General features: G+C 42.3%; 1 protein-coding gene across 3 annotated transcripts in view; it reads right to left on the bottom strand.

Annotated features, from left to right (window-relative positions):
• Positions 1-24,954, bottom strand: part of NDRG1 (N-myc downstream regulated 1) — a 65,183-nt gene extending 40,229 nt beyond the window's left edge. For 2 of the 3 annotated variants that reach the window (XM_073330065.1, XM_073330067.1), the window contains exons 1-3: positions 24,927-24,954; positions 5,113-5,191; positions 2,134-2,169 (exon numbers count right to left, since the gene is read on the bottom strand). In XM_073330065.1, coding sequence (XP_073186166.1) covers positions 2,134-2,169; positions 5,113-5,175 — 99 coding nt within the window. In that variant the 5' untranslated portion in view covers positions 5,176-5,191; positions 24,927-24,954. Of the gene's footprint in view, positions 1-2,133; positions 2,170-5,112; positions 5,192-24,325; positions 24,351-24,926 lie in introns of those variants that run through there. The other variant, XM_073330066.1, reaches the window with a different exon arrangement.
• Positions 24,955-25,389: the final 435 nt, after the last annotated feature.

Raw genomic sequence — 25,389 nt, 5'->3', positions numbered from 1 at the left:
AAATGTTTTAGATAGCCCCATAAGATTTTGAACAACTTTTCTGAATCTAAAGGTAGGCATCCAAATCCATATTTAGGCATGAAATAAGCTGATTGCCCCCCCTCCCCCCCCCGGTGATCTTAGCTCCCAGTAACATTTGACTTGTGGGTGCTCAGCACCTCTGGAAAAAAAAAAAAAATCAAGCCACCTATTTAAATGCATAGTTTTAGGTACCTTAATTAGCAGCACATGTATGCTCTTCAGGGGTGAAAGTAATAAATTCTTAGTAGTGTGGGATTGGGGTCAGTGTCCCCAGCCAGCCCATCTATGCTGTCTGGCCCCTGCTGCCTGCGGCTCCAGAGGCGCTTTTAAAGGACCCAGGGCTCTGGTTGCTGCTGTGGTAGCAGTGACAGTGGCCGAAAGCCCCAGGCCCTTTTAAATCACTGGCCCCAGGGCAGCTGCCCTTTTGCCTCCCTGGTCAGTGGGGAGGGGGGGGAAGCGATGTTAAAGTGTGGGCTGCGTACAGGCTGGTACTGGTACACTGTACCAGCCTGTACTGGTTCATTTTCACCTCTAGTGCTCTTCCTTATCACCAGTAGCAATTCAATATACTGGACTATTGTGTTTCAAGAAAAATATATAACTGCTACTAAAGATGGCAGCTGTCTTGTAAGCTAAGAGAAAGATCATAGAGCAGGAGTTTACACAAAGTTATTGTTGGCTAAACATTCAGGACAAAAAACCTGTTGGTCTGGATTAGTGGCTGTTAAATATCTGAATTTTTATTTTTGGTTTCATTCTTGCAGTTAAGACTGATTTATAAATCATGCAAATTTGAAATTAAAGTAGTCAGAATAGAGACAGGACACAAAAGGTCATTTCTAGTCATATTTAACCAAAATATTGCAATACTCCAGTTAGCAAACTTAATCTGGGATTCAGATTAATTTGGAACAATTGATCAATCTGGACCCAAACTGAAATCTTATCTTCCATGTGCTGCTTAAAAAAAGCCTGCGTTTGCAACAATTCTTTGATATATATAGTTAACTAGATTTAGAGTAGAGTGCCAAAATTCACAAAGATAGAAAAAGGATTTACTTGAATAGATGCTATAAAACAGATATTTACTGTAAATAATAAACTAAGGCTTGTTCCTGTGTTTAAGTGCTGTATTTTCATAGCAAAATTGCACAGCAGATACAGTACAAACTTGCAAAATCCAGTACATCTTTCCAGTATCAGCAGAAGTCTGATACTGTATTTAATGCCACTCATTTCATGGAGAAACTGCCTCCCTGCATCCTTTGGACAAGAATGATAAGTTAAGGTCCCACACCAAAAGGGTGGGGTTTTTACATTGTCTATGGGCTCTGGCAAATTCTGATGTATGAACAGAGGAACAGTCTTACAGTCCTTACTCAGGCAAAACATCCATTTGAGTCAAGTAAGAGATAAATGGAAAATGTGAACATTAAAATATTGTTTCAAAGTTACATGAACTGGCAAAGATGTAAACACAGGCAACATGGAAAGAATAAGCAACAGTGTTTCTGGACATTTGTTTAGATTAACCTGATCAACCATCTTTGACTAAAGAGGGTACTACTAAAAACAAGAGCCACCACAACTTCAAGTAAAGAGAGACTGAAAAATTTGGGAAGTCTACCAGGCCTTCAAAGACAAGTGTGGCTAATGGTGAAGACATCACTCTTTGAACTGGACGTGGACAATTCACAAGTTTAAAACTGCAGACAATGGACTTTTCTGGAAAAAACCTACAAGTGCAGACATTAACTGCTTTCCACTGCTCAACATGCTCCAAGAATCTCTTGGAAACTAGACACTATACAAGGCACACAAGACCTACCTGCCAATAAGAAAATATTTAGAACAATTGATTTCACCTTCATCCAATCAGCTAGTCACATCCTCATTAGCAAAATAAAACTACTTGCAATGCTTTTTCCCCTCTTTAAGTGGATACTTCCTCAGAACCAGTTTCTGAAGACCTCTTCACAATGTTATGAAATAATTGATACTATTCAGCTTCATGCTTTGCAATTACATTGTTTTTAAATAAGTCACACTTTTGATCAGATTTTGCATAAATTGGTTTACCAAATGGAAGAGTGGAAAAAAGTGTTTACTTGCCTGAACATCAAAATCTTGAAGAAGGCGAGTGATTCCCTGTGAAGAGAGATTTGTAACATATTAATGCAGATATGCATTGCAGCTGCAAAATTAGTCCAAGTATATACACTTAGTGAAGCTCCCAAATTTACAAGAGACCAAATTCTATAGCCACTCCCTCCCCCACCAAAATACAGTAAGACTTCCATTACCTTCAATGGGAGTTTTACTCAGCAAGTGAGCAACTTAGCCCCAAGTATTTTACAGACACTAGTTATGCTTTGACAGATATACTTGCTTAATTTATAGCATGTATAGTGAAGTACAGAGAAGCTAATGATTAACCTAAAGTAATGAATTAAATCAATGAACAAGTCAGAACTGAATAGAATCCAAGAATTTTAACTCCCATTCCTTGTTCTAGCAGCTAGACAGCACTCTTTTAGGGCTCCCCTACACTGGAAAGTTACATTATATTAGAATCCGAGACCCCTTGGGACTGCACGCAGGTTTTTGTGGGGTCATCAAGCAGGGAGGCCTCAGAAAGGTTGAGAGCCTGTTTGAACATGCGCTAATGTTTCAGTTCATTCATGCAGCTGTTACTCATTTATGTGAATTTCCACTTAAGTCAATGAGACTACTTGTTTGTTCTGAGGGTTAAATCTCTCCTGCCTTACATAGGCAAGGATTGTGATGCTTAACCCTGGTATTTACCTTATGGTTAGCCATCAACACTAAACAAGCCATTAAAGGCTGCCCAACACGAAGTAGGCATACGGTACCACTCCTCTACCTGCAAGCCAAGAGACTTTATAACCTCCTCAAGACAATAAAGAGCTAAATGTATGCCACCTTAAATATTTCTATGTGCAATAAAGAATGTAGATATATTAGCTGCATATATTTTAAGAACAGAACTTAACTAGGAAGGAAAAAGTTTTGATATGGTGGCTGAGGACAATATGGATAAGAGCAGCAGGACCCTAGAACTCCATATTCATCAAGCTACGCTAGTGAAAGGAGAAATATACATGCAAAAAAACAGACCCCTCCCCCCGAGGCAATGAGGCCCTAGACGACTAAACCAGGATACTTTAGTGACTAACATTTTGGTCTTGACCAATGGCATCATGATAAAAAACTATCAATTAGAAACACAAGCAAGGCCTCAATGGAATGATTGCTTTATCAGAAGTCTGAGTCTGGATTACAAGAGGGCTACAGAACCAAGCTATTTATATTGGTAGCTAGGCACTCTCTCATTGTGCAGTAAGATATCATATAATGTAAAGTTTGTAACTCCAAAAAGCATTAGTGTTTCAGGATGAGACGTTTCTGGAACCTCCGAGAGCTGGTCCTGTTAAAAATAAATAAAAATCCTATCTTGTAGGAATGGGTTTGGTTAGGTTATAACCAGGAACAATGTTATACATAGGAACAGGTCATAGACAGCTCTGGAAACGGTAAGGGTAGAAAGCATAGCTATTTTGCTTATTCACCACAGGGTTGTGGTACTCTAGAACTGGAAAGCAGATAAATAATATGCATCCAGAGAGATTGTGTGCTACTTAGACTGCTTGTGTGTTTAGAACTAAGGTAGCATCTTGGTCAGAACATGTATATATTCCTCTTTTACTCAAAAAGACCAATTTTCCATCTGCCCATGACAGAGATCCAGAGAGTTCTCCAGTGTACTGTTAGAGATGTTGACATCTTTTAGAAATAAAACATGTTTAAGAGGAGTCTTCAGTGATGACACGCTTAAGATCAGTGCTTCTCCTCTTACTTTAAATTCCAGGTGATATTCACATGAAAAGAGGATCTTTGTTTCTGAAGAGATTTCCTGTTTTTATTGCCAAGAATGTTTGCATGAAAACAATTTGGAATCTGGGTAAGAGGAACAGAGAACTATTTTAACACAACTGAAACAAAATGGTTTGTTAGTGGATTTCCAAAGTTTTGGAGTGTGTAATCTTAATGAAGGTGGGTGGATGAAAGTTACAAATCTAGGAATTAAGAGTTTAGCATGGGAAACAGTGCAGAAAGATGTCTAAGATTTACTGTTGCCAGGAATTACAGCCACATGTTAACAAAACTAGGCAATAGCGAACTATTTGCTAAGAATGTATTCCCATTACAGCAACTTTCCACTCAGAAAAAGTGAAGGCAAAATTTGCCTAGAATTGCAGATTAACAGAACAATCTGGCCTACATATTGAGACATTGGTGCTACTTTATGAATCATTGGGATGAGATGTTCTAGGGATAGTGGTGCTTTCCATCCAAGTGTACAGGTGGTCTAGACTATTTATTAGAATGTGGAACCAGATCCACAGAAGCACACAGACCGTTAGTGCTATTCATGATTAGGATAGCCAATGAACGTGAATGCTGTGGACAAAAAAAAGTTTAAAAAAAACCAAACACTCCAGTACATGGGGGAAGACGACTAACATTAAAGTAGAAACAGTGGTATAAAGAGTTAAGTAAGGGTGTGTTTACAAAGTTTCTGTGCTGTTTTAAAGTGCTTCTATCAGTACAGCTTTTCTGTAAGTTTCAGTAAAAAAAAAATATATAAAACTGCATCCAAATTAGATGATTACACCAGTGTAATTATCAGTTTCTAAACTGATAAGTGGCATAAAAATGATGCAGACCAGCCCTAAGCAGGAGGAATGGTTGAAAGGGGACCAAAACAGGACAACTTTCCTTGTGCTGTGTCATATTATGACCTGTATTAAGTTTTATTTACACAGATGAAGGAGGCAGGGGTGAGAAAAAAGGATTTGTGTACAAGTTTGTTTTTTAATTAGAGGACTAGATAACAAGGCCCAGTCCTACTTGGATTTTCAGACACAGCAAGATTAGCCCCCAGTGTTTCCACATACCTAGCATTTGTCTTTATGACCAGAGTAAGAATTTTACAATTTTTCATAAGAAAAAAATATGCAGTTCAAGCTAATTCCAGATTACAAAATGTAACTATTTAGTTAAAATTACCTCATCTTTCTCTACCAGAGGTTTCACCTCTGCGAGGTGAGCATCCTGGAGCTCCGTCGACATGGTTAGTAGCGGATATCTGCAAAGATCAAGAAAGCTTCAGCATATTTATGTTTTTATTTTACACCAAAGCATTTTAAACGCGAAGGAAAAAATAGAGACCACTTCCCAGAGTTTCAGGTTGAAGACTGAATCTGCTGGGAAGTATACATACACACACCTTCTCCCCTGTCCATCCCAGTTAGAATATGAAGGTTACAAAATCAATTAACACTGCACAGAAGTGAGGCAGGGATTCTATAGCAAAAGATATGCGTTCATGTCACTCAAGGGTGTATCAAAGTGTATGCACAAGGAGTCAGAATAAAGGTTACATAATCAAGGTTGTAGGGGTACTTACTTCAGATATGTCCTAATTGGAATATTTGATTTTTGTAACCCTACTATTTTTTCAAAGCAGGCTTTCCCCATGTAGTTTTCTATATTTATGGAAGTGGGGGGAACAAATTCAAGTACATGTATAAGCCATCCTGCTCATCAGTTTGAATCTTGGACAGATTCACAGCACAGACCTCTACCACTTCAGCTAACAGAATAACCAGTAGCAAATGTAAACTGATTTCCTCCATGTGGACAGCCACAAGAGGGATGTAACACACTGTTCTTTGCTTGACAGACAGTAGAAGAAAGGTGGAAATCCAGATACTTGCATTCTGTTCCTGGTTCTGGGAAGGGAATGTAATCTAAGTGCAGAAGTAGGAGACCTCATAGCGAAGGATATACATTTGGCACATTCAGTCTGAAAGTTAGTGTGGCTCAGTGGATAGGATTCTGGATTTATTCTATTGGATACCTTGGCTCTGCCAGAGATGATCTTGTGCTCAATAACATGGACAGAGAAGTGCACAGCAATATTAACATGACAGTGGTAGAGGTGCAGTCTGAACTCAAGTCATCTGGTTCCCAGACTAGTACATCTAAGATGGTATGTTTTTTGACATTGGAAAATAGGCTGGTGCAGGCAGTTTAAAGCTTGAGCCTAAACAGTGGTGACAGGGTTTCCAGAAAACTAAGAAACAAGTGTTGAACAAGTTTGGCTGTGCAAAGGCACAGTCAATTTCCAGGATTTAGGAATCTGGATTATAATTCATCCAAATTGGATGACTTTTCATAGGGGTCAGTAATATTCCCAAAACCATCCCTCTGTCAAATTTCAGTTCCAAATTTACTGCTCCAAATTCACTGCTCCAAATTCCCAATCAATGATCATTTGTATTGTAGTAGCACCAGGAGACAGGGTAGGGGCAGACTAAGTAGCATCCCACTAAGGGGTTTTCAATCCAAGTATGATCAAGTGCCAGCAGAGGCACCCTGATCAGACATTTTTGCAGCATGACGACCGCAGGCCCAGCTGGAGGCAGTTAACCATTTTCTATTCAGGGATTATGGTTAAGGCTGTGGGTTTGTCATGGAGGTCACTGAAGTCAGATTCTGTGCTTTATGACCTCTGACTTCTACAGCAGTTGGGGTGCCTGGATCAGGGGCAGCTCAGGCAACCCCTGAGCCAGTTGCACTGGATCACTGCACCCCCACCTGCCCAGCAGGAGCAGAGTTTGGTTGTGAGGGGGGTGCTTACCTGGGGGCTCCCTGGAAGTGGGCATCCCCCTTGCTCAGCTCCTAGGTGGAGGTGTGACCAAGCAGCTCTATGCACTGCCTCTGCCACAGCAATGGCTTTGCAGCTCCCATTGGCCAGGAACCATGGCCAATGGGAGCTGTGGGGGCCACATCTCTGCCTAGGAGCTCAGCAAGGGGGATGTTGCTGCTTCTGGGGAGCCCCCCAGGTAAATGCTACCAGAGCCCACCTCACCTTGTCCTATACCCCAACCCCCTGTCCCTCCCCACACCCAAACTGCTGCAAGGGGGTGTGGGGGGGGGAACCAGGTAGGGAGCCTGCTGCACCTCCCCCCAACCACATGTTTTAGTCATGGGTATATAGTATAAGTCATGGGCCATCAATTTTTGTTCACTGCCCATGACTTATACTAAAAATACCCGTGACTAAAATGTAGCCTTAATTATGAGCACCTGGGTGGTAATTACTGGGGTTAAGGATATAATTGGGAGGATATAATTAGAAGAAACAGAAAGCAAAAGTGCAATTGCACTAAGGAGGAAGGCTGCATGGAAAGCTCCTGCGACAAAGTGTGTTATGTTCTGGATGTAAAAGTGCAGAGGAATAAAAGATACACATGATGAAAGTGAAACAGCCTGGGCATGTTTATGACAGTGAGTTGAAACCAAGTACTAAAGCTATTCAAAGTGGTCAGGAGACCAAAAAAATTACTAGCATGACTAATTTCCATCCAATCTTGTTCTCTGAAATGGATTTACCATTTTTGCTTAATGTTTCCAGAAAAGTTTCAGAGGTAGAGACTAGGAATAAAAAAATTCATCTAAAAAAAGTCAGAAGTGTCAGCTGCCTTCATTTGCAGTTGCTTGTAAGGGAAAAATATTAGGCAACTGTGAGAATAGAAATCTATACAATCAATACATAGTAAGCTACTGTTCACACTAAATGCACTATTAAAAGCTAGAGATGAAAAAGCTGCAGCTTTTTCATTAAGATATTTCTCAATGGTCTAATAGCCCCAAAGAAAACCACACCTTGCTAAAAAACTTATTTCACAGTATCCCTTTCACTGAATTCTACAATATGGGACTGAAGAATGTAAAAAACAAAAGTGTCACGCTTTGCTACTAATCCATTAGTTTCAATTCATGTTCATAAAAGTAATGCAAGCATGTCTTCATGAGGGATTGTGAAAGGTCAGACTACATTTTTCCCCAGCATTATTAGGTGGGAACCACACCACAACTTTTATTTGTGGTGGAAATACTCATAAGTTTTTTTGCATGGAATGGTTTAGGTCTCCAGGAGGTTAGACCACAAAAAAGGATTTAAAAAGCCATGCCAGAAAGAATATCTTAGGTATCTTATGGCATCAAAATTGTTTTTGCAATAGTTCAAAGTTGTTACATTATTTTTGTAAAAAACTAAAGCTAGGAAGTGCTGACCAACATGCTTCTCCGCTACTTCTGTGAAGATCTGAAAAGAAAAAGCTGTGTGCGTGTAACCAGATGTATTTGATCTCTGGAAATCTACTGGATCTTCAAATCATACTTTGCATCAGATCAGGTATTTCTGATTTAGTAGGTTTTCCTTTTATCAATTAAGAGCACTTGAAAGATTCTCAACAAAAGCTAATATTCCTAATATAATTGGCATAATATTGTTCCACTGGTTTAAAGACTGAAGCACAAACAGTATCTGACTTCACTGAGCCAATTTATTGTCTGAAGAGGAAGTGGCTTGGGTGAAGTGGTTTTGCACATGTTCACTGCAAGTTTCATTATGTTTAAATAGGTGCTTTGTGTTGCCTTCTAATACTACACTGTAGCTTGTAGCTGATTTAACAAAATAGTTTTCCTGGATCAAAATAGTTTGCTCTTGCACAAGTGCTCAATACACAAAGTTCATCTATATTTGCAAGCATTTGTGTAAAGTTGCCAGCACTGGGGGGGAAAAAAACAAAACCAAGGTTCTCATTTCACTTCACTAGTTCAGCTTTTGGGTCTATATTAATTGAACATCCTTGCAACATTCAGCAATAGGCTCCCACAAACTTGAACCTGGTTATTAGATGCAATTCCAGCCAAGTTAAAGGATTAAAAATTTCAAAAGGCTCACACATTATTACGAGGAGAATTAAAGGCTTCATGCACCTTAATTATTGGAACAGAATCTTCTCAAAACTGATCATACATCAGTGATTGCCAACCTGCAGGAGCAGAATCAGATTAGTTTATGGCAAGACAAGGGGAACAGGAAAGGAAACCTGTTCATCCATTACAATGGGGGTTCCAACAGAAAAGGTGGGGAATCTCATGTTTTTAGGCCCCATCATGAGGTCATCAGCAGCAATCCCTAGATTCGAGGATGCTCTCTACCACAGATTTACATATGGGTCCTGAGAGGACTCAGGAGTCACATCCTGGAATATCAGATCCACCCACAACAAGTGCAGACATTTCCTGGCATGTCAGCTGCCTGCTGGGAGAAATCCTTGTTCCTTCCTTCTCTTTTCAGCTTCAAGGACAAGATACTTCTGCTCAAAGCAGGCCACTGCCTGATGGAGGATGTGGCATCACTGAAGTCAGCTGGTAGTTTACTTCTCCCAGCTTGTGATGTCCACATCAGTTTTCTTGAGATATGCTTCGTTTGCCTTTGTAGCATTTCCTCTGGCCACCATGGGATCCCTGACCATAGGTGATCTGAGAGTAGGTTTGGTATGGGAGGTGAGAGTCTGGCATTGGCATACAATATCCAGCCCAGCAGAGTTGATGCATGAGGATCATTGCTTCAATGTCATAAAAAAAATCCAAACCAAGCAGAAGTTTAACAGGAAAAAATGACACTTTCACTAGGTTTTCTGGGGCAAAACCATTCATGACTACTTTCAATTACACTGGTATCTGAATAAATACTTGAGAACAAACAGCCAGTGTTAACTCTTGTGATTTAGCGTTAGAGCCTCAGAGTCAAGTGATAATTGAAAAAGGATTCTCAAGTAAAGAGTTACTAGTCTTGAGATTCAAGTTTTAACTCAAAGTGTGGCCCAAATGTACCTTAAAAAGCTAAAACCAAAGAAACAAGAACTACATATTATCTTTAAAAATCACTACTTAAGTCAATCAGGATTTTCTGGGGCCTGCCTAATGGTTACTGAACATTTGGGGTTGGCAATACAGTAGAACCTCAGAGTTACAAACTGACCAATCAGCCACACCCCTCATTTGGAGCTGGCAGCAGCAGAGAGAAAAAACCAAATACTGTTTTCTACCAAACTACCAAAAAAATAAAGGGAAAGCAGCATTTTTCTTCTGCAGAGTAAAGTTTCAAAGCTGTATTAAGTCAATGTCTCATTGTAAAAACTTTTGAACCACCAACATTTTGTTCAGAGTTACAAACAACCTCCATTCCCAGGATGTTTGTAATGGAGGTTCTACTGTACTATGATTCCATAAGAGTAAACTCATTTATTCACAAAAAATTGTGAACCACTGTTATTCTGCCAACATTATTGGAGAAACCTTTCAGTATATTTTCATTTATTGCAAATTTGATAACTAAATGGAAGTCACCCTTTGGCAACTACTCCAGAAGCATTTCATGCACTATTCCAGTGATTTTCAAACTGTAGGTTGGGACCGCAAAGTGGGTCATGACCCTGCTTTAATGGGGTTGCCAGGACCAGCATTAGACTTGCTGGGACCTGGAATTGATGCTGAAGTTGGGCCCTTCTCCTCCGCATGGAGAGATAGTAATTTTGTTGTCAGAAGAGGGTTGTGGTACAATTAAGTTTGATAATCCTATGCAATAGTGCAAGGGTTTTCATTTAAAAAAATAAGACCAGTTCAAGTATTCAATGGGTCCTTTAAATAAGATATAAATGGTAGCAAAATCTTGTTTTCAAAGCCAAAATATTTTAATGTAGATTTATACAATGTGGTAGTCAATTTGGAAAACCAACATCTTAGCTGACAATCTGCAAGTCCTGTGCCAAATAACATGTATACAGCATAAGCTGCCACAATGAGACTACTGTTTGTAATTGAGCCAGAAGCTGATCTTTAACTGGGTTTCTGCAAACCAATTCAACTCTGCAAGGATACTAAGCCACAGTATACTTCTATGAAATCATGCCTTCCAGAAATATCATATCTTTGCACGTAGGAGGCTAATCTGCCTAGACTCTTCGCCAGTCCAGTATTGTTTAATCCAGGGGTGGGCAAATGTTTTGGTCCAAGGGCCACATCTGGGTATGGAAATTGTATGGGGGGGCCACGAATGCTCATGAAATTGGGGGTTAGGGTGTGGGAGAGGGTGAGGGCTCTGGGGATGAGGGTGGAGGAGGGGGATCTGGGCTGGGACTGCAGGGCAGGAGGGGGATCTGGGCTGAAGCAGGAGATTGTGGGGCAGGAAGGGGTCAGGAATACAGGCTCCAGGCAGTGCTTACCTCAAGTGGCTCCTGGAAGTAGCAGCATGTCCTCCCTCCCAGCTCCTATGTGGAGGCATAGCCAGGCAGCTCTGGGTGCTGCCCCATCTGCAAGCGCTGCCCCCTGCAGCTCCCAGCCAATGGGAATTGTGGGGGTTGTGCCTGGGGCAGGGGCAGCATGCTGAGCCCCCTGGTTGCCCCTACATCTAGGAGCCAGAGGGAGGACATGCCACTGCTTCTGGGAGCCATGCAGAGCACAGAAAACCCCAACCCTGTTCTCTGGCTGGAGCTCAAGGGCCGGATTAAAAACATCTGAAGAGTTGGATGTGCCCCTGCGGGCTGTAGTTTGCCCACCCCTGATTTAACCTCTGAACTGTATGATTTTCACTAGAATCTGTTATCCATGGTACTGTTCCACTGTAACCACTTCAGGGCAGAGACTAGATGCTATGCCTTTAAACTGGAAGCTCCTCTAGAACAGGATTCACTTTTAGCCCCATGCCCTATATTTTGACAGCAGTACATAGAATATATGGTTAAAACCTGTAAAGCTGGCAGTAAACCACTACAGACTTCATTACAGGAGAAACACCCTACTTCTACTACATAAACATTAAGGGGTCTCAAACTCTATTTATAAATTTAAATTACATAAACCCTCTGCTAAGTGAGAACTAAAGATATTCCTCTAAAGTATTGGTCCCTCCCCATTTAAAGATTGCAACTTCATTCATTACACACAAAATATCATTAAGTGGGCTTCCCAATATTCTTTATTGTGTACCTACAGATGTGCTAGGCATCTCACAGCATAGAAAAGCCAGCCTCTGTCCAAATAGAATGCAAACAGACAAGCAGCAGAAGCAAGCTATTGTCCCTGCAGCTCATTAGTGCCATAGCATGTTCCTCTCCCCATTCATTTTTTGGATCTGACTGTGGCTGATATTTCCAAGCTATATCTACTTGGGGGGGGACAGGGACGGGACAGATAATCTATCAAGGAACAACCCTCATGAGACAGTATGCCAAATCCAAATACATAGAATCACAGGAGCTAGAGGGGGAAGAGACCTATTTGGTTATCTAGTTCATGCCCCTGCCAGTACAGAATTGCTCCATAGATGCCATACCAAAGTCTACACTGAAGGAACATTAACATTGCAAAGTAAAGCACTCAAGTTACAAAATGCCAGAATTAAGGTTGGCTCTGCACCCTTAGTTTGTCCCCCCACCTTCTTATAGGCACAGAGGGTAGTGCCTCAAGTTCCCTCTAAGCTGTGTGGCCATACAGCAGGCTATCAAGGGCTGCTGCAGCCAGGGGAGAGGGCTGGGAGGAGTTCCCTCTCCCTGCCACAGCCCCAGGGCAGCCTGTACCCTGAACCCCTCAACCCTGGTCCCATCCTGGAGCCTGCACCCCCAGCCAGAGCCCACACCTCAACACTCTGCCCCAGCCCTATGTCCCCTCCCACCCCTCTGCCTCACCCCCACCACACATCTCCTCCATATTGGGTCACAACAAAATTTGTTCTGCACATGGAGGTAAAAAAAATTAGAGGGTACATTGGTAGTGCCACATATTAAGGTTGCCTGACACTTCCTGTTACAAGACTGATTTTAGTTGCTTATAACTTTGCCAAGTTAACCATTTGGATTGAAGTTCCCATGCTGGATATCTCCCTCAGGCAGATTTTTTTGGGGAAAACATGTTAAAACGTATTTTGCCCACATTAAATTCTGATGATCTTTCCTTTAGAGAGCTCTAGCACCCTGGTGTTCTGGACTAGAAACTTTAAATTTGGCAGATGGTGCTTACATGTCAGGGATGTGCCTTCTGTTGCCCATGGGGGGGGGGGGAGGGGAAGAAGAGAAGAGGGGGAAAGGTGGGAGGACACAAATTTGGCCAAGTTATAAATCTTTGAAGAATTGTTGTTTGCACATGCTCAGTAGAAACTTAGATTTTACTTGCTAAAAATCACTGAAAATTCAGTCCTCACTGAGCATGCTCAAGCTGCTCTCAGCTCTTAGTACCAAATGAACTGCATATGTGCTCCACAAAACAACTGAGGATGCTTCAGCCCAGGACTATAGAGGTGAGCTGGATTTTCCCTGTGATCTATGATCCCAGCCCAAGATAGAGACACAAAAGGAGCACAGAGCCCTACTCCTGTTCTTTCAGCCATTTCAGTAGCAGCCAAGCAGTGTGAAGGAGAAAGCCATGTGGTCCAAATGCAACGGGGAAGAGAGCCAGACTGCAGGAGGGAAAAGGAATAGATTGGGACAAGGAGTCTGGTAAAACTGGGACCTGATAGGGAGAAGAGAAACTGGTATAATCTGGGAAATCACAGACTGGACAAGAAAATGGGTGGAGGGGAAATACTGAGTTTTACCCATATTAATTTTTTTAAACATGCTTTGACTAGCTAAGCATATCAGGAGTTCCAGGTAGGACCCTGGAATTCAGCATGGGAGAACTTGTTCTCTCTCTCCCACCCATGATAACTCTACCCTAAACTCAGCATAGTTAGTTCCTGAAAATTTCCATTTGCACATATTCAATAGAAGTTGTTCTACATTTGCTCCTTAACTTTCTGAACCTTCCTACTGCTTGCTTTCCTGTCTACCCTCCACTTCAAATTACCCTGAGGCAGTGGCTCTCAAACTTTTACTGGTGACTCACATAGGAAGTCTGAGTGCGACCCCCCCTTAGAGATTAAAAAACACCATTATAAATGCTGGAGGCAGAGTGGGGTTTGGGATGGAGGTTGACAACTCATGACCCCGAGTGGTCCCAACCCCAGTTTGAGAACCCCTGGGCTAAGGGAAGGTGCATTGATGTGGAAGTGGCAACTTGCCTTTTCCACAGATGGTGTTAATTTTGGGTATAACCATTTATTATAAAGCAGACCCCCCCCCCCCCATTTACCCTAGCAAGCAGCCAAATATCAATCTGAAGTTGCACATGGACGCTACTGGCAAAATTGGAATCAATAAGCAGATTCACACACCTTGCCATGTGCCAAGTCACCACACTTGACTTTGCTTTCAGTGAAATTTGACTATCCAACCAAAGAGTTGGGAGCATTATTAACAACAAACAGTACCCCAGACTCCTACTTCTGTCCACCTGTTCTGCCAATAGAGCACACTTAGAGCCAGGGTGAAAACTCAGGAATCATAATTCTAAAGCATTTCATTGCTGTCTGGCAGTTGTGCAATCCACTGGCAAAGTAACACATCCCTCTCTAGTGGCTACTCCACAGAGAATCAGTTATTACTTTTTTAGCTCACATATGAGAAGTCTGCTCAGTTTGTAATAAGTAGTGTTTATCCACAAAATTACTAAAATGTACCATCTAGAGAAACAGGAATTAAGAGGAAGTTTAAGAACATTTAACCCAATACCAATCAGGAACATGACCCCCACTACTTAATGCAGGGTAAGAATCATATGTGGATAAGGTATCAGAGTAAAACAAAATACTAAGTAAATTACACTAATAAGAATTAAGAAAAAAGGTCAGTTCAATCAATCTTTTCTGTTTGAATCACTTTTGGAAGCTACCCACAACAGAAGCCTTTAAGAGAGTCTGAGGCACGACCAGAAAGGGTTAAGCATCCTGCAGGAGGATGTATGACTCCAATTCAATCCTTAAAGACATATGGGGATAGAATGTTCATGTTTATTTACCACTACATATATATGTAATGCACAAAATGTAATCAAACTGTCCCTGTCTATGCTGTATTCTGATAATTCAGAGATCAAAAGGACATCTTAGCATTTAAATGAACTGTAAACATGGATATTGCTATATTCATCTCTTTGAAATATATAGCAAATCTGTTAATGATGGATAATTACCAGTGATGCTTAGGAAATGGGCCCACTTCAAAGTCCCCATGAGTGCCTATTGTTTGACTAAAGGCTCCGAACTGTCAAAGAAGGCCTGAAACTGTATTAAAAACATGGCTTGGGTCCTGATCCTCTGATGAAGCTTAAGCAGATCTGCGATGACAGGAAGTTTGAGATGCAAGACTGAGATCCCAGTCCTAAGCTGGTACACCCTGAATAGGATATTGGACACTGGACTATAACAAGGATCGGCAACGTTCAGCACATGGCCCATCAGGGAAATCTGCTGGTGGGACGGCAGCCATCACATCATTCAGCCTGCGCTGCTTCCTGCAGCCCCCATTGGCCTGGAACAACAAACCATGGGCAGTGGGAGCTGTGGTCAGCTGAACCTGTGGACTCTGTAGGTAAACAAACCATCCCAGCCTTCCAGCTGATTTCCCTGATGGGCTGCGTGCCAAAGGTTGCCAATCCCTGGACTATAACCAATAGATTTATTCTAGAATAACTCTTTGCAACAACAAAGTTCATCATCTCTGTTATGAATCTGAATTTCAAGATTGTACTCATGTTTGTATGCATACTGATAGTTTAACCAACTCTTTTCTTTAAAGAATTTGTTTAGTTAATAAGAATTGGCTATAAGTGTGTATTTGGGCAAGATCTAGAATATCTGTTAATGTGTCCCTGAGGCAGAGTTACTGAGGCCTGAGGCAGAGTTACTTTAAGGAAACTTGGTAACTTCTGAGTAACCAGTGAGCTATAATAAAAGCTGTTTTATGCTGGCTTGGTAAATTTAAGTATTGGAATATCCACCAACTTTGGTGAATGCCTGTCCCATTATTTGCAGTTCACCCTCATTGAGGGAGCTCAGCTGGCTCCCCCTTAGGAATCCAGTCACAGAGTCCAATTCATTTTAGCATAAACAAAATTCCTTTTGCCACTTATGTTTTAAGAGTAGGTGAATCCTGTTTGGCTTTTAATAAAGCATCTCTTTCAAGCCTCCAAATTTCTAAGAAAAATAGATCTTTTCATATATGACAAATCTTCAGAAGTGATTGATGATTTTGAATCCCCAACTTTACACTTAAAGAAGGCCTGATTTTCAGCAAGTACCAAGCATTCTCTGAGAGAAGGGAAACTTTAAGTTGCCTCACTGTAGGTGGTCAAAAAATTGAAATGCCCAAAATTACTACATACTTTTGAAAAATCTCTGCCTGTGTTCCAGGACAGCATGTATTGACCAGGAGGGAGGCCCTTCAATCTCCCCCTTCTAGACTTCATTTAGCAGATAAGAATGACAAATCTTTAGTTGTAATTAAAGACTTTAACATTTTATATGTAATATTTGTAACAGGTTCTCTTTATAAATTCTTGTAAAATAGAATAAAATGTGTAAAGTTTGTTATTTTATGTGAAAGCAAATGGTGATATGACTTCTGTGCTTGCTAATGTAACAAGTGTTGCGTCATTGCAGAAGTAGTTTAAACCTGATGTCAAAGACTAAGTATAAGTTAACATGGTATAAGCGTATCCACAAACATGACTCTTAAGTATTTATAAGAAGCAAAACCAAGTTTGTAATAACCTAAAAATTATCACAACATGAAAAGAATTTAACTGTACATAAACAACTTCATTGGAGCATAATAACATCCTAGATTCTTTAAAAAGGAAAAGTAATGAAGATCTGCAAAAAGATCAACCACACTCCTTCCTACGAATCATGTACTCTTGCCACCAGGCTGTCTATTCCATTGTATAACTAGTTTAGTAACAAAGAATGCCTATTAAAAACCTGTATTGTTCAAACATGAGACTTACATTTGTCTAGCACCATAAGTATCCCTGGTACTTAATTTCTTACATGAGAGGAAAGTGATCAGGAACAGTCAGCATGGATTAACCAAGGGAAGGTCATGCCTGACTAATCTAATCGCCTTCTATGATGAGATTACTGGTTCTGTGGATGAAGGGAAAGCAGTGGATGTATTGTTTCTTGACTTTAGCAAAGCTTTTGATACGGTCTCCCACAGTATTCTTGTCAGCAAGTTAAAGTAGTATGGGCTGGATGAATGCACTATAAGGTGGGTAGAAAGTTGGCTAGATTGTCGGGCTCAATGGGTAGTGATCAATGGCTCCATGTCTAGTTGGCAGCTGGTGTCAAGTGGAGTGCCCCAGGGGTAGGTCCTGGGGCCGGTTTTGTTCAATATCTTCATAAATGATCTGGAGGATGGTGTGGATTGCACTCTCAGCAAATTTCCGGATGATACTAAACTAAGAGGAGTGGTAGATATGCTGGAGGGCAGGGATAGGATACAGAGGGACCTAGACAAATTGGAGGATTGGGCCAAAAGAAATCTGATGAGGTTCAACAAGGACAAGTGCAGGGTCCTGCACTTAGGACGGAAGAACCCAATGCACAGACTAGGGACCGAATGGCTAGGCAGCAGTTCTGCGGAAAAGGACCTAGGGGTGACAGTGGACGAGAAGCTGGATATGAGTCAGCAGTGTGCCCTTGTTGCCAAGAAGGCCAATGGCATTTTGGGATGTATAAGTAGGGGCATAGCGAGCAGATCGAGGGACATGATCGTCCCCCTCTATTCGACATTGGTGAGGCCTCATCTGGAGTACTGTGTCCAGGTTTGGGCCCCACACTACAAGAAGGATGTGGATAAATTGGAAAGAGTCCAGCAAAGGGCAACAAAAATGATTAGGGGTCTGGAACACAAGACTTGAGGAGAGGCTGAGGGAACTGGGATTGTTTGGTCTGCGGAAGAGAAGAATGAGGGGGGATTTGATAGCTGCTTTCAATTACCTGAGAGGTGGTTCCAGACTATTCTCAGTGGTAGAAGAGGACAGGACAAGGAGTAATGGTCTCAAGTTGCAGTGGGGGAGGTTTAGGTTGGATATTAGGAAAAATTTTCACTAGGAGGGTGGTGAAACACTGGAATGCGTTACCTAGGGAGGTGGTAGAATCTCCTTCCTTAGAGGTTTAAGGTCAGGCTTGACAAAGCCCTGGCTGGGATGATTTAATTGGGGATGGGTCCTACTTTTGAGCAGGGGGTTGGACTAGAGGACCTCCTGAGGTCCCTTCCAACCCTGATATTCCATGATTCTTCTGTGTCTGTAGTCTAGGTATTGCACACTTTTCTGAGTAAAGCCTCCGCCCTGAGGATCTTACTATCAACTAGTAGCTAAAAGCCCAGACTGTCACATGTGTAGAGTCATTGTGAAAAACAGCCAAAAATGGCTCATTTGCCTACACTGTGCTGTAATAAGCAATGTAGCAGTTTGTTCACGTTCCCTATAATTTGTGCACAGAGCTGCTTTGGGCTAGAGGCACCATCAGCTGTGTTACTCCACATAGCTATTACTCCCACCTTCTCTTAACAGCAGTCACATTCCAACCAGCACAGAACCTTGGACTCCAATGGAAGAATTCTTCTGCTGACCTAGCTCTATCTACCCCAGGGATTAGGTTAGTTTAGCTATGTCCCTCAGGGACAGATTTTTCATACCCAAAAGACCTAGCTATACTGATGTAAGTCCCAGGGTACACCTGTCCTCAGATGTTTAGGCTTCAGCATGACAGTGACAATCCTGGAAGATCTGTATTTATTTGTGAAGATGGCAAATCATGGGCATGTGCTGAGGTGAGAACCTATGTATATTTGAGGTTACAGCATGCGCTGTTTGTGTTGGGGGGGTGGGGATGCTTTGAGAATAGCAGCTGAGCCAGGCAATCTGTCCATCTCTTCCTCACACAACCAATGAAAATCACTGCACATAAGTTAGCTTAGAGTAATGGTGGGGATTGGTTGAGTTAGCTCTGACATCAGACTCTTGGCCTGGGATAACCTAGACCCATGCCTTCCAGTAGCTATAGACTGCATGGATGTAATTAATAAAGTGAACATGGCTGAAAACTTAAATTGGACTGCAACAGACTGCAAAACCTAGTCATTCAACCTGGTGATATTCTGAACAAAATGAACTCTCAGCCATGTTTATAGCTGTTTCCCTCACTTCACAATGATTCTACAGACATGACATAGGCTTCAGAGTAACATTCCTGGTATCTTGCTATAAAGATTTCATAGGCATTAGGGACCAATCATAATGTCCAGTCACTTTCCCTGCAAATACAGATTAAAAAAAGTAAGAAAAAAATAACTGTTAAGGGTGGGGAAGTGGTGGAAACAGGGAGAAGGGTAAGGATTAGATCACTAGGGAGAGGTGTGTTAGAGCAGTACAGCTTGGGTATGAGCTTTCTTGGTATTGTGATTTCTAGGGCCCTCAACATAATGTTTACATAGTGAATGCAACAGTGGAAATGGAGTGTTCAAAACAGATCAGCGGTTATAAGTCAGATTTGAAAGGAACTGTGTGGTCAGTCTCCAGCTGTGCAGAGAAATACTATTGACAGCTGAAAAAGATTTAATAGAATGGTAACAACTGAAAGGGAAGTAACTCAAAACAAAAGGAACACAGGAAGTGTGTCTGCCACACATTAAAATCAGAACTGTAATAGTCACATGCATCCTGCTTTGTGCAAACACATGTCTGTGGGGAAAAAAAAACACTAGACTACTCAGTCTTACATCAGCAAACACACTGTATACCTATGCTGTACAAAGTCAAATTTGGCCTATGGAACTGGGGATAGTCCAGAGACAGTAACATTCTGTTATGCAATGTATGAAGAAAACAGGCCTGATCCTGTGCCATCCATTTGATGTAAGTTTAACTGGAAACTGACTTTAGTTCAAGGTGTAGGGTTTTTTTTCTACTCTTGGGGCTTCAGGACCCAAGACTGATAAATATGATGCCTGCATGTAAGTGACTCATGTTCTCCTGTGTAAGCAGCACCTACTACTCTTAAGTCGATGCAGAGAACCCACCAAAAAATCAAGCACTGTTTATATTGTGTTCTATTCAGATATAACTATCTGAAGTGATGCATATTCAGGAACAGTTCTGAATTGCTTCTTACTGCTGCTATTCCTTAGCATAGCTTAAAATAAAGATGGATACATTTATGAATGGAATCATTTGTTGGGTTGCTTGTGATGCAAGGAACTGGACTCATAACAAAGGAGGTCCCTTTCAGTCCTGTCCACATCATTGACCAGATGGAAAGATTAGAGTTTTATTGTGTCAGGAAGGGTTGTTTCACCATGCACACACGAAAAAAATTTCCATTGAGAATCAAAGTTCACAGATAAGCATTTATTTTAAATTGCCTAAAGGTAATTGATATTATCCAACAAAAATTATAAAAATCTAATTCTGCCAAGCAGAACTGGCAATGGGATTACATCCAGCCAATTGTTCACTTCATCTTGAAGAAAAATTACAGAAGGGAGAAGGGTAGAGAGGAGAGCATGACTGGAGAGCATTACTGAACAGTTCAGTAATCAGTGGTACTGATAGTTTGATTTTCAAGTGGTCTTCACTGGCATCCAAATCAGTATTTGAAAAGGGAGTTGCTGTCCACTGCCTTATATAGAAGGTTTAAGGCTACTGCACTAGTTTCCAATGCCAAGGAAACTTTTTTTTTTTAAAGAACATGCATCTCTTTGAAGTACATTGTGACCCAAGTACAGCTTTTAAGAGAATGGAGTTTACTATTTCTTCCTCCTTTTGCTATAGAGTAAACTGCATATTGCATGATGGTACAAATTTGCCAAACACCAATCAACTTCCAAATATGATTACAGTTATAAGGCAGTGATGGGAGGAAGATTAATATGGTACATGCAATTTTGATTAATGGTACACAAATTTTCTAACATTTCATTTTGTTTCAGTAAGTAAGTGATAAGTAATGTGGTTATTGATAATTGCATGCATTTTGTTTTTAGTATTCTGTTCAGTTTTCTATAGTTCAGGTCTAAGTTTCACATTCTTGTCCCTTAAATAATAAAGCAAGTTTGAAAATGACCACGATTCCAGGGGTGTTTTTTCTAAAATCAATCAGCATTTAGTCATTCATTATTTCAATGACCGATGCATGCAATTACTGCTTGATGTTCTCATTGCTACCACAATATTCCTTCAAGCATGCTGCAATTCCTATTTTGTTGTTAAATTAGGGAAAACCACAGATTTGCTCATTGGTCCTGTATGCTGGCAAGGTCTGAACTAATTCCATCTAGTCACTTTCCCAGGTTCTTCTATTTGTTTCATAGAACTAAAACACTTCTAGACTCTGGAGAGGACATATGTTGAGCTAAAGAGAGTAAACAGCTAACTTTCCAGAAAGGCCTCCCCACCCATGATGCATAAGTATATGGTTGGTAAATCTTAAGTGCAGTTTTTATTAGTTTTGGGGGACAATAGAGTCTACTGGATAAGGCATTGGCTATCAAACCACTTGGATTCTGTTCCCAACTGTGTGTGAGCATAGGTAAGTTTTTTGCATGAGTCAGGGAAATCAAAACATTGTTTTGGAGCTGACCCAAACCAAAACACTTATTTTTGTCAAAGCAACGTTGACCTTGATCTGTCAGCTGCTGCAGTGTCTCATGGAAGTTTTAGTTTGAGTGCCTTGTGAACTCATTCTTTTTAATAGGCCTGGTTCCCAACTGGACTACATCTCCCATGACGCACTGTGGTTCCATATCTGGTTGGACAACCACTGTTCATCATGGGAGATGTAGTCCAGCTGGGGAGCCCGGCCTATGAAAGGAAGAGGGGGCACGAGATACCATGGCAGCTCAGGTGGATGCAGATTAACATCACTGACCCAAAGTGTTTTGATTTTCTTCAAAGAAACAAAACGTTTTAGTTTAGGACTATTGTAACATTTCAAATCAGATGTTTCCAAACTGATTGAACAGAACTTGCTGCTCAGAGAAAAAAAGATGTTTTGTTCCAATCTGATGAAAACAAATGTTGAAATGGAAATTCTGATTTTCATCCAGATTAATAAATTTTCAAGAAATACAACCTCACTTAGTGAGCTATCACCAATACTTCATTTGGGCCAAAGTATTCTTTTTATCCTGTAGCACAAGAGTTCTGCTTTGTACTGCAATTTCAAATAGATTTAGCTGTCCAAAGAATCTTTCTGCCATAGTTCTGACACCCATCTTGCATTTTATTGAAAAACAAACTGTCCAATTCAGAATATTCAGCTCTTTAAAAACTTCTAGGCTGTGCTCACCACAAGTTTGGCTGAGTCTAACCACTACCCTATGTGTTCATTTCCCTACCATGTGACAGTTTTCATGTCTCTGCTCACCTTATTTTTAAGAATTTGGGCCGGAGTTTCTAAGTTAAATGTCAACACTCTTAAGTCTCAAGTGACTACCTAGCTTTAGTTTTTACCCCAGTTTGAAAATACTCCATACTATAAACCCTATGTCATGGTATCTGGGCAGGTTGTATTGCAAAGTACTAAGTAAACAAATTTCTGTAATATTCCTATTTACATTCATCAAAACATTCCATCCTCACTGAATTAACTGTTTTCACTGTATTGAGCCCTTTACAAATGACTAGCTCATACTAGTATTTCATAAAGGAGAATACTCACACACAAAAGTGCACTATACGGTTTCTGAAAACTCTTGCTTTCCAAGCAGACTAATGCACAAACTTGCATGGAAGAAATTTACTTGTATTCTGGGTAGTCTTATTCTCTTGCTTCCCAGTTTTACTATTTGATCTGTAAAATCGTATGATTCTTGCAGTCCACAGAAGTATCTGGAGCATAAACACACCACAAACAGCAGTATGTGTTTTTAATCACATGCATAGTAGAGGCATTATGAGTCAAACTATACTAGAACAAGGATTTTAGATTAATACAAGTATCCATTTCCAGCACTAAATTTAAAGTGACATCATTTCTAATGAATTTGTCTAAATTTTTGCTTCAGTTTTTGTTGTCATTGTTACAAGTTACATCCGATTGTTGGAACTGCAAATTAGACAAAGAATGTTTCTCCCTATTTTTAGCATTTATTTTGAGTGTCTGACAAGTCAGTTTCATGGTTTTTTTCCCAGTGCGGTCAGTTTCTCTTTGCATGTCTTTCACACAAGGAGACAGAAAAAAAAAATGTGTCAAATATAGGAAATCATGACCCTATAACCACATTTGGCAGGGACACTCAACAGCTATAGGGCCTGAAACCACCTTTTATTTTTTACGATTTTCTAGATTTCAAGCTGACCATTTCCAAACCAACCATTTCCCTTTAAATTACTTCTTTTGGTCCTCAGAGATTTATTTTTAGATAGATGCCCTCAGACTGCAAGAGAAATTAACAAATGTTTACTGCCATCTTACTCATTAACCTCTGCAATCCTTAAAAAGGGAACATAAGGAACATTTCTTGTGGGCTGTCTAAAACAATGGGTAAGATACAGAGGGGGCCCTCAACTTGCAAGCATTTCAAAGGAAGGCAGCAACACTGGAAAAAAAAAGAAATATCCTTAGCCACACACTTTCACCCAGTTCCATCTTCAAAGCAAGATGCTTTGAACATGAACAGTGCCCCAGAAGTATTCAATATACAGTACTTAAACTACAGCTATAAACACATAATGAGACACAAGAGTAAACAATGAAAACTGATCTGTTGCAATCAAGGCTACAGTTAAGCTAGAAAATTTGGTAGATATGGCTGAATTACACTAATAACTAACTTATGTAACGCCTTTCACACAGAGAAATAGTTTTTCCGTTCCAAACCCTTCCCAATTCTGTAAGTGCAAAGAGGCTGAATCATAACATCAGCATCTAACAAGATTCCAGCTGTTTTCACCGCTTTCAGAGAGGGGCAGGGAGGAGATCTGGGACATCTGCTATGGAAACCTGAACTGCCAGTCGGTGTCTCTCTCCCATTAGCCACAAGTCTCCAGTGACATTTCCAAGCCCTAAGATTCTAGCAGATTTAATATAGAGCCCAGCTAGTAAATTTGTTCAAGATAATACAGTAGTAACTGGTCAAACTGAAGTCCATAGGTACCAGGATTTCCCCCAGTTCTTCTGGGTCCAGCTGGTAGACACCAAAGATTTCACCCATCTTGACTTCTGTCAACACGCTGCTGATCCTGCCTATTCCATTCCTTCCCCTCCCACCCATTCCAAGGAAAGAACACAAGGGACTACCTTCCACCCCAGGGTGCAGCCTCAGATTCCAGACCCTCCCTGTCCCTCGGGCCCACCCAGAGCCAGCACGCACCCTGCCAAGCGGGAACCGCTGCGCAGAGAGAGGGGCAGGTGCGTCCCTTTCCAGGCAGGGCTCTGGGAAGCAGGGCGAGGAAAGATAGAGGAGCTCAGTGCACAGACCTTCTAGGGCAGCAGAGCCAGAGTGGCTGGGATGCTCAGCCCTCAGAAGAGTCACATTTTGGGAAGTTAAGTAGTCCTCCTTCCAGCCTCTTGCAGCTCGCCACAGCAGAGCGGCTCTGACCACTAGGTCCTGTGGGAGGGAGGGAGTGAAGACTGGATCCCCACACCCAGGGGGGGGGCTAACACTCTCCGCCCACACCCACCCAGAAGGGCAGGGCACTTGCACCCCGGACAGCAGCACCAAATTAAGCCCACCGGGCCCCCTCTTCCCTGCACGCAATGGAGAGCCAAGCGCGCCCAAGGGCCCCCCTCCCCTGCCCTGGGGGGGGAGAAACATGGAGAAGGAGGGGCACGGCCAAAGGAACCCCCTTTCCTCTACCCTCAGGAGGGTCTGGGGGGCAATATGGAAGGGGCCGGCAACGGCCGAAGCACCCCCCCCCCCGGGTATGGGGGGAGAAATACGGGGGCCGGCAAGGGCCGAAGAAGGACCCCCGTCCCCCGGGGGGAGAAGTGGGGGTCGGGCATGGTCGGCCCCTTGTTCACGAGGTTTCCCGGGCAGCCCGCGGACGAGCAAGGCAGGAGCCGGGCTAGCGCCGCTCACCCTCACAGCCGCCGCCGCCGCCGTCCGTCTCGGTAGCAGGGCTCCGCTCCCCGTCGCCCAGCGCCGCGACCGCGTCTGGGTCCGAGCCCCGGCTCGCGAGCTATTTATCCCGCTCCGGCCCCGCCCCCCGCCCGCCCCGCTCCAGCGCTACCTGCGCCCGCCTCTTGCGCGGGGCCCCGCCTGTCCGCGGGCGGGGCGAGGAGCGCGGCGGGGCTGGCGCAGACCCCGCCCGCCCCGGCCCCCCCCCCCGGGCCCGCGCTGCCAGGCGGAAGCTGAGGGACGCTGCCCTGGCTCGTGACAGGCCCGGGCTAGCAGCCTCCGCCCCACGGCCCCAGGCCCGTCACAGGCCCGCCCGGCTGGAGCTGAGGCTGCGGGGAGCTGGGCCCCGCCTGCCGCTTTGGGCCCCTCAGGCCAGGCCAGGGACAGCCACAAAACCACCCTTCGGCTGCCAGCCAGCCAACCC

The sequence above is a fragment of the Lepidochelys kempii genome, chromosome 2 (genome assembly GCF_965140265.1).
Source record: "Lepidochelys kempii isolate rLepKem1 chromosome 2, rLepKem1.hap2, whole genome shotgun sequence".
Taxonomy (NCBI): Eukaryota; Metazoa; Chordata; order Testudines; family Cheloniidae; genus Lepidochelys; species Lepidochelys kempii.
Note: the sequence above shows the minus strand (reverse complement) of the source record. Positions and strands in the feature narration are given on the sequence as shown.